General features: G+C 39.6%; 1 protein-coding gene across 1 annotated transcript; it reads right to left on the bottom strand.

The window, feature by feature from the left end:
- Positions 1 to 7,227: 7,227 nt before the first annotated feature.
- On the bottom strand, positions 7,228 to 8,508 carry GCNT1 (glucosaminyl (N-acetyl) transferase 1, core 2). The gene has a single exon (XM_009572352.1). The coding sequence runs from the start codon at positions 8,506 to 8,508 to the stop codon at positions 7,228 to 7,230; it is 1,281 nt and encodes a 426-aa protein (XP_009570647.1).
- Between the last annotated feature and the right edge of the window lie 1,215 nt (positions 8,509 to 9,723).

The raw sequence follows: 9,723 nt of genomic DNA, 5'->3' as shown, positions 1-9,723 counted from the left end.
ACAAGTCTTATGAGGAGCGGCTGAGGGAACTGGGGCTGTTTAGCCTGGAGAAGAGGAGGCTGAGGGGAGACCTCATCGTGCTCTACAACTACCTGAAAGGAGGTTGCAGAGAGGTGGGTGTTGGTCTCTTCTCCCAAGTAACTCGCGATAGGACGAGAGGAAATGGCCAAGGGAGGTTTAGATTGGACATTAGGAAAAACTTCTTTACTGAAAGAGTGGTCAGGCCTTGGCACAGGGTGCCCAGGGAAGTGGTGGAGTCACCATCCCTGGAAGTATTTAAAAGACGTGTAGATGAGGCGCTTAGGGACATGGCTTAGTGGGCATGGTGGTGTTGGGTTGACAGTTGGACTTGATGATCTTAGAGGTCTTTTCCAACCTTAATGATTCTATGATTCTATGATTCTAAGTGTTGTGTTAAACAGTGAAAACTATTTCTAAATGATGGAATTTAACCTACATTCATGAGTCAAATTTCTGTTTTATCTGAATCAGTCCATTACGCTTACACTTAAGAAAATGTAGCAAAATTGTAAATGTGATGTATGTGGTAGTTCTTACTTTGAATTGTAATTCAAAAAGGAAAAAAGTGTGTGTTTGCAAATTTTACTGATTAGGAAGTACCTAGAAAGATTTCAGCTGCTGAGAGAAACCTCATTTATTTACCCTGTATATCTGAATATATAATCATTGTATCATTTTAGAAAGATTTTCAGACTCAGCATAGACTGCAGAATAAAGCTGGGATTCTCCTGCCTATATGCATAGTTAAAGGGGACTTGCACCATATTTTCAGTCTAAATATTGCTGGGACCTAGGGGATGGGAAGCTGGGGGCAGGGAAGACAGCTTTCAGGACCAAAGCAATTAAGTACCCTTTCCCTGAGTAGGATCTGTAACCCATCTGAAAACAGTTTTACTGAAACTTCATTTCTCCTTGTACCTTGGCCACCTGAAGTAATGTTTGGCAAGGTCTGTTGGAGTTTCTTTCAGATATGCCCTCTCTTCCTAGCAGATCATGGCAGGAGGAGAAAAGGAGGCAGGGACTGTGAACCAAGGAGGGAAGGGTGGGAAAAGTCTCATTTGCTAAGGAAGGAGAAAGCCCTGGAGATACTGAGGAAGAGACCTTCTTTTTCTCTGTGCCCTCAATTGCAGTGGATAAGCAGGCAGAAAAGGTTAAAAAGCAGCAAAGGCAAAATGTTTTGACAGTTCCTGTGAAAACAAAATCAAGTTTCTCTCTGGACCTTCTGGTTTTGGTCATTTGAAGAGAACAAGAGCTCTCCAAAGGTCAGTTGCCCTAGGGAGCGGGGGCGTTATCTCAGTTACCAAACATCCTGTTTGCTGAGTTTCCTGGCATGGCAGCAATTCAAATTAAATTTAGTGGGGAAGGAGGGAGGAAGAGAGGGAGGGAAGAATATGCATGGTGCTTGTATTTTACTTTCTAGCAGAAGTCCTTAAAGAAGATGAGTTGTGTAGTCTGGATATTTATTTTTTCTGAACTCTTTAAGTTTCATTGCTGTGTGATTGTTGTTAAGGATTTATGTATCTCACAGGCAACAGCTGCTCAGTGCTACAGTGCCACATGCGCAGAAGAAAGAATAAACGGTTTTAGTCTCACTGCCCCGAGGTAGGTTCACCTGGGTTTGCTCTGGTGTAGAAGAAAATCCCCTCTGCAGTTTGGGGCGCCTGTAGCAATAGGAATCAAATGCATCAGGATGCAAAGCTTACACGTGTGTGATATATTACTTCTTAAGAGATCTCCTTGCTCTGCATGCCCAGCACAGACATGCCATGCAGGTATTTAAAACAGCGCTGCTTGGTCCAGAATAAATTAACCCACTGGGCTCATTTGGGCTCAAGAGCCCCATGCAGGCAGGAGGGCACCGGCCTGGCCAGCAAGAGTTAGTGTGTTGTTAACAAAAGGTTTGCTGATTTTTGCAGAAGGACCTATCTGCCTTAAACTTGAAAAGGCACAGAGGATGGCTGGGATCGACTCAAAGTTAAAGGTGACAGCATTTCAACTCCTGCTTGTAGAGGAGGTATTACAACATCATCCTAATAATCTAGTGGTTCAAAGAGGTAATTAAGATTTAACTGCCTGGTGCAAGCAACATACTTAATTAACATCAGTCTGCTATTAAACGGGATTATGAACATTACCTACACACAGGTGATGTGCACTCTTCCAGTATGTTTTCCATACTAAACTCATTTCACATCAACGCTGGGAAATCTATCCTTCCAGCATCACTAATGCAATTCACACAGCTGGTGCCAAAATATACTAAACACTCACCCATAACTGTTGATGCTAAGCCACAACTTTCACTTTCCCTATCACACAACAGTTGGTAAAATATACTCTGAAGCCATATGGCCACTTCTGCTCCCCACCCCCATGTATAGCAAAGGCAAGTTGGTTGAAAGGAAGAGAGATAAAGGGTTTTGATGTAGACAAACTAATTTCATTAAAATTAGTGGAGACTTCAGTAACTAAGTATTTTCTGCTAAAGGATTTCTGAAATACTGCTTGTTTAAATGAGAGAATGAAGGTAGGGTCAAGTCCCTGAAAAATAAAAAAATATGAAGATAGGTAAGATTAATACGATTTCATGGTGCAGAACAGAAGATCATTACTTGTATGTGACCAGATCTCCCAATAGGCCTAGGTTCCCAAATCCAGAGGAAATTAATTTTAAAAAGTATAGTTAGACCAGTGTCTGTTAGAAAAAGTTCTACCATCCTGTCTTGGAGCATGCAACATGGATTTTAACAGGTGACATCTGCTCAGGGCCCATTCTGACATGTTTTTCTTAGCTGAATTTTTTTCTATATAATCTTTTTTTTCTACACAACTTAGGCGATTTTTTGGGGAAAACAATATATTTTTAAATTTGTTGGTTTGACTTCAAGGATTTGGTTGTGTTCTTAACTTTTTCTTGTCAAGCTCTGTTATGGCTATAGCAGACAGAAAAATTAAAAAGAATACTGGCAGATCCTAGAAGATCCTAACCATGTGTAAGACTCCAACAGCAAAGCTCAGTTTCAGAGCCACAGAATTTAAATGAGGACACTAAGCAAAATATTTCCCTGTCTGAAAATATTGCAACGTAAGGCAAGACAAATAAGGGAGACCATAACGCAGATACAAAGGATGTGCATGAGGTTAGTGGCTGACCCAGAAAAGAAAAAAAAAAAAATGCAAGAGAAGAAAAAACTCCAAACTGTTCTTTGTATGCAAAGAGTAAGAAACTGACTCATTTCATTTATAAAATAAAAAAACTTAGGATACATATGAGGAAAATAACTTGATAAATCACATTAGTGTAGATTTTTGAAAACTGAGTAAGAATATCTGGAAAAAGTTGAGTGACTTGATTTGGAATAAAGAACATAACCTTTAAGGGTACTGCCTTTTTACGTCTGCTGTCTAAGGCACCTGGAAAGCTCCTTGCCTGTCAAAAGCAGGTTACTGTTAATTTACCACACTGCAGTCTAGGGCAATTAAAAGCACAACTAAGGAAACTGATCTATTGGAAAGAAGAGAATTTGGAAACTATGGAAACTGGTCTACTAGATTATTGAAATGTTAAGATGAGGATGAATGGTATTGCTAACTAGAATTGGGAAGCCATTTTACATATAGAATTTCCCATGTTTTAATTGACTGAAGACGTGCTCAGTATAATATTAGCTCTTTTATATATTCTGTAAGTGATTAAAAAAATCCACCACTGTACTCAGAATTAATGGTTGAAGGGTTGATGTAATCATTAAGTTTTTAATTTTTAGCTATTCCTAACAAAAGCCCAGCATCTTCAGCACAGCATCAAGATTAGCTTGTTGCTGCAGTATCTGTGAAGCATTTTTCTTTCATGTTCACTCAAGCTAGTACTAGACTTTTACTCCACTCCTCTAAACATCTAGTAGAAAACTGAGACAATTTTTGAAAAACCAACTGCTGATGTCAGTAAGGGATATAATCTAGATTTTGAGTTTTGTTGGTGCCACAAAGTTGCTTGATTCTAGCATGATGATTATTTTGGCTAATTTACTTGGCAGATTCAGTGAAATACTAATGTAAGTTAGATCGCTTTCTCTATCCATTGTAGCTGGCTATGATGTCTTTTCTGTATGCATAGTTGCAATACCTTCAATTAATCTATCAATTTCCTTTGGCACATTCAGTACTTGTTCAACAGATTAAGAGTTCTTTTCATGAAATTGCCTTTCTAGACCATTTAGAATCTACCAGATGTCCTGGTTTCGGCTGGGATAGAGTTGATTTTCTTCACAGTACTGTTTTGGATTTGTGCTGGAAACACAGGATAATACAGGGATGTTTTCGTTACTGCTGAGCAGTGCTTACACAGAGTCAAGGCCTTTTCTGCTTCTCACCCCACCCCACCAGCGAGTAGGCTGGGGGTGCACAAGAAGTTGGGAGGGGACACAGCCGGGACAGCTGACCCCAACTGACCAAAGGGAGATCCCATACCTTATGACGCCATGCTCAGCATATGCAGCTGGTGGAAGAAGAAGGAAGGGGGGGATGTTCGGAGTGATGCTGTTTGTTTTCCCAAGTAACCATTACCCATGATGGAGCTCTGCTTTCCTGGGGATGGCTGAACACCTGTCTGCCGATGGGAAGTAGTGAATGAATTCCTTGTTTTGCTTTGCTTGCGTGCGCGGCTTTTGCTTTACCTGTTAAACTGTCTTTATCTCAACCCACAAGTTTTCTCACTTCTACCCTTCCAATTCTCTTCCCCATCCCACCTAGGGGGAGTGAGTGAGCAGCTGTGTGGGGCTTAGTTGCTAGCTGGGGTTAAACCACAACACTAGATCAGGGTGTCTACAAGTCAGTTTTAGGGAGTTGTTTAGGGGTTTTTTGTGATTCACTTTCCCCAGAAGAAATTCCTTCTTATCTTATGAAGAATGTATGCTAAACAGCAATGGTGTCCTATATTTCCTTCTGTACAGAACAGAGCATACAGTGAGCGTACACAGGATCTCTCTTGACTCTATCCAAACAGTAACATTTGGAGCACCTGGACAAGTAGCATCTTCACTATCTGTCTACAATAGCAGGATCATTAACAACAGAGATACAGACAGGCATTCATTGTATTATATAAAAGAGTAAGTACAAAGCAGGCTGAAATAGATAGGTAAAGGGATTGATGCTCCAGCTGTCTAGCAGATCTCAAGCAACTGAGTCAGCAGTCCATCCTGTGCAGAGAACTTCGTTTTTCAGTCTATTTGAACTAGCAGTTCTGGTCTCATAGAAGCTATTCACATAGCTTGTCTTTATATGGAAATTCTTAAAAACAAACAGCTTGTTTTCTATTAAAAATATAACATGACTTCCTGGAATTTCCTAGTACTATATGCAATGAAGTTACACCTTGTTGTAGCTTATGCAAAGGTGGTAGAGCACAACTGTCTAGAAGAGCATTCTTGTAGAAAAGCCAAAGGGTGGGGAAGACAGGGTATTTCCCTCCATGCCTCAGCTCACAGGCTTTAATTACCTGTTTATGCATCATGTGAGAGTCTCTGGAAACTCCCTAAACAGCTTTCAGGTGGTTTTAAAGCCGGGGGGTGGGGGGTGGGTGGGGGAAGTTGGCAAGAATAGGCCTTATTTCAAATTAAATTGCTTGCCTCCCTAGCTGTTTGCATGATCAACAGTATGCAGTTCATTATGTTAATGTCTAAGTATTAGGGCACACCTTAGGAGAAACTTCATGACAAACTACCTTTTTAAGAAACACATGCTGCCATCACAGCAACAGTTCAAGAAACAAAAAATTTAGTCTATTTTGCCATTTGCTAGTGCCTGTAATGAATTCCTCTGTCATCTCAGGGGTAAGATGAGACACCTGGCAGTAACTATGCATGACAAATCTGAATTAATATGGCAAGAAATAATATCCTCCCTCACAGCATCCTGTTCTCTCATCACCATGCTTCTGTGCCACATTGCAGCAGCTCAACTAAGCAGGGACCTAACCTGGAACAAAACTCATCCAGATTTCCTCCTTTCCCTTCCACCAAAAGAAGCAAATAAATAAAAATCATCTGCACCAGCTAAGCCTAAACAAGCATAGACACATGAATGAATGAACATATGTAAGAAAGGTAGGACTTGTCTCAGCTGCAGCTTCAGTTGTGTATGGCAATCTACAGTAAAAACATTTTAGGTCTTCATCATTAGGATTTTTTGGTGGTGCTTTTAGAAGGAGTTTAATTGTAGGAAGAGGCAATATAATTTAGAAAAATAACTTTATTTTTCCATACTCACTGTTAAAAGAATCTGGAATGCAAGTTGAGCTTGACAGAAAGCAGAAACCAGCAGTTCCATCAGTGACATTTAGACACTACTGCAGTTCTTTGAAGTTTTTGAGAAACTTGAGTCATTTTGGATCCAAAAGCAAGACTCCTGATACAGTAAGAAGTGTAAAATTACAGGTCTAACTCATCAGGCACAAAACTGAAGTTTCCCTGAGAAGACGTAATTACAAACTAGTGTATAAACTTTGTATCACATTATCAGGGGGGTTTAAGAGTACAAAACCAAGTTTTGGCTACAAAACCAAAAGTCCTTAATACTCCATGCTGAAGATGAAATTTTCAGGAGGATTAAGAATTACATATTACAGAACTACAGCAATCAGATTTAAGTTAAATGATGACAGCTGCCTTTGGTATATTCCCCTTTGTATAGTTTTCAGATCAATTCCAATGTTATTTTCCTGAGATCTTCCAGTACTCAGTATAAAGTCTGTGCAGTCCCGCTGCTTTCCAGCCCCCCCCCGCCCCCCTGCATCTTTCCCTTCACCTAGCATTACATTCATGGGAAAAAAATGAGGAATAACCATGAACAACATGCATTTTCCAAACCTTAAAACAAATAGTTTAGCCAAAGGAAGCCCATTAATTACACCTTTTTAGATAATAAATATTCCAAATAGTTGGCCTTCCAAAAATTGCTGTCTTCAATTTTGTACCCAAAGTTCCAAGCCTCAGTGTGCAACACAAGGCATCCCCATCTTCACTTGAGACATGTCTTCTCTCCCCCTTGTCCACGGACGAGGCAGGGAGGGTGTCATCACCACCATACCAACATGGTGAGAACCATTATACCCATCATCAGCATCAATACCATCGGTGTTAGATGTTAAAGTACATAGCTGTGTACTATTTGTACCTATATTTCGTAACAGGAGCATGCAGTATTTCAGTTCTTTTGCAGATACAAAGCTTTGTGTCGCAAATACTCTTCCAAACATTTCACTGCAAAAGGGTCGACATCAGTGTCAAACTTATTAGCAAAGAAGTGGTGGTTTCGTAGCATCCACTTCAGGTCTCCTACCCCAAAAACACAGACAGAGCGAACGTGAACTCCACTGCATGGTGGGTAGGGTGCACCTTTGGACATGTCACCTTCAAAGTACTGCCACTTGACAAACCTGGCCAGTGCATTCATGTCAGAAACATCGTACTTGTCACTAGAAGAAACTGCACCCGGGACTTCAGGGATTCTCTGAATTGTTGCCCACAGGTACTCATCTGGGCTGTAAGTGTCTTTTGCCCACTCAATGAACTTAAGGATTTTGCTGCTTTCTAATACGTATTCTACAAATCTTCTGCCAACTACAAAATAGGCACTACCAGAAAAAATTGGAGTACTGAGAGGTGGTAGTTGTTTGTCTATACCTGTGTTCTTTATTTTACCATCAATAATCTCATGGTGTTTTTTCCACCTTACTTCTTTATAAACAGGCATTTTTTCGGTTTCCAAGCTGTTTTCACCTTTAAGGGCTTTTAATTTCTCTACTATTTCCTGGTTGGTCTTTATAGGAAAGTCCATGCCACAGAGGTTTATTAGGTATTTCCAGTTTGAACTTCTTCTGTGGAGATCTTTCATGCAGTTAATGTCTGCCTGCACCCTGCTCCATGAAGCATATACAACACTTTCTAACTGGCTGGAAATAAAGACATTATCAAAACATGAGACTATCCCCTTCACAGCAGCAAAAAAAGATTCTGGAGACTTCTTGTCAACATGAATGCAGTAAAAGTTTTGAGGGGCATAGATTGATCTTAGAAGTCTATCAAGCATCTCAATTTTATGATAAACCACTATTGAGTAAGCAATTGGAAATTCTGCTTCTTCATTGCTGAGAGGTTCCATAATGTATCTCCTAGTCTTGGTGAAGGAGGCACAGTCTGCTGTCATGTTAATATAATCATTTGTTGTTAGTCTGGGGCGTTTCTTAAATGACACTGACAATGTCTCAAGCTTTACCTTTTGAATTTCTTCTATATCCCCCTCTAGAATCTTGGTGCAATTAACATTGCCAATAGGATCTTCTTTTGTCAGCTCTAGATGTCTCCGATTTAAGAAGTTCTGTTTCTGGTTGACTTTCACAACGGAAATTATTACTAAAATAAGAGTTAGACCCAAGAAAAGCCTGAAGCGTGAGTTGTGGCAAAACCGTAATTTCCTCTTCAACATTTCAAATACCAGGTAGCTTTGCAGGGCTAAAAAAATTGCCCTCCGCTCTGCTCATATCAGCTTCAACAACTTCAGAAAGAACAGTTTGTGTTTCTCAGGAATTTGGTGAGTTTATCAGGGAGATGGAAGGAAAAATCCTAAAATAAAATGAAATATGACTGTCATTCAAAGACTAAAAGATTTCTTTAAAAAATTACTGGTTAATAATTACATTTTTATTTAGTGACAGTAAAAAGGTGAATAGTTCAGCCAAAAATATGCTGTTGAAAATTAGAAATTAATGAATAAAATTAAGTTTATTTTTCTAGAAAAAGATTGGGAGAAGCAGAGAATTTTCGTAAGACACTATTTCTGTAGTACTAAGACTACAAACTGAAGTTCAGTAAGAAAACAGAGCTGATTCAGCTGCATCGGACAAAATTAATGCCAGTAAGTCAGACACATTACTGAGAAGCAAGTATTTGATGTTAATTCACGCTTCAGAGTTTGACAAGAATGTTTTACACTCACTTCAGCAGTGACATAGATTTCATTATAACTTACCACTCACTTCCTGGGTGCTAGTCATGCTTTATCTTCTCACTAGGAAAGCAGCCCCTGAAGCTTTTCAAGATTTTAATGTGAGATACAGCCTCTTCAAGATCCTGCCGATAAGCTTAGAGAAGGGGAGAAAGAAATTAGTATGGCGTAGCTCCTCAACTTTCAGCGTTGTGAGAACAGCTGTGACTGAATTGCTGAAGTACCTTTTTAAGGTAAAAGGCAATACTTACGGCCTATCTCTAAAGCTGATTTCTGTTAAGTCCCTGCAAATGCACAAATCTAAGAGCACAGCAGTGTTGTGTTACCATCGTTTAAACACACTTGTTTTTATGATTCAGCAATTGCTTTTATGTGGAAATATGCTGCAAGGCTGAGTTGCAACAAGATTTATAATATGCCGATCTTATTTTCATCTTTATTTCACAGACACTACATCATTTTTGTTTCTTATTCCTGTTTCCCCTTAAGGACCTTCTTTGTTTCATTACTCTGCGAAGGCATCACTGCACAGTTATGCAGCTGCTACAGCTGTAGCTGTTGAGAAAACTACAGTCTAGAACTGGATTAGAGAACTCGGTGTCTTTTTTTATAAGTACTACCTCATGCAGGTAAACTGATCAAGAACAGGATATCCTTAAACAACTTACATTTCCACTGAAATACCATTTGTACTCA

Source organism: Fulmarus glacialis, unplaced genomic scaffold (assembly GCF_000690835.1).
Source record: "Fulmarus glacialis isolate BGI_N327 unplaced genomic scaffold, ASM69083v1 scaffold51482, whole genome shotgun sequence".
Classification (NCBI taxonomy): domain Eukaryota; kingdom Metazoa; phylum Chordata; class Aves; order Procellariiformes; family Procellariidae; genus Fulmarus; species Fulmarus glacialis.
This window is presented reverse-complemented; position numbering and strand designations above follow the sequence as displayed.

Coding starts and splice junctions, on each gene's coding strand:
- GCNT1 (XM_009572352.1), bottom strand. CDS start 8,508: ATGTTGAAGAGGAAATTACGGTTTTGCCACAACTCACGCTTCAGGCTT.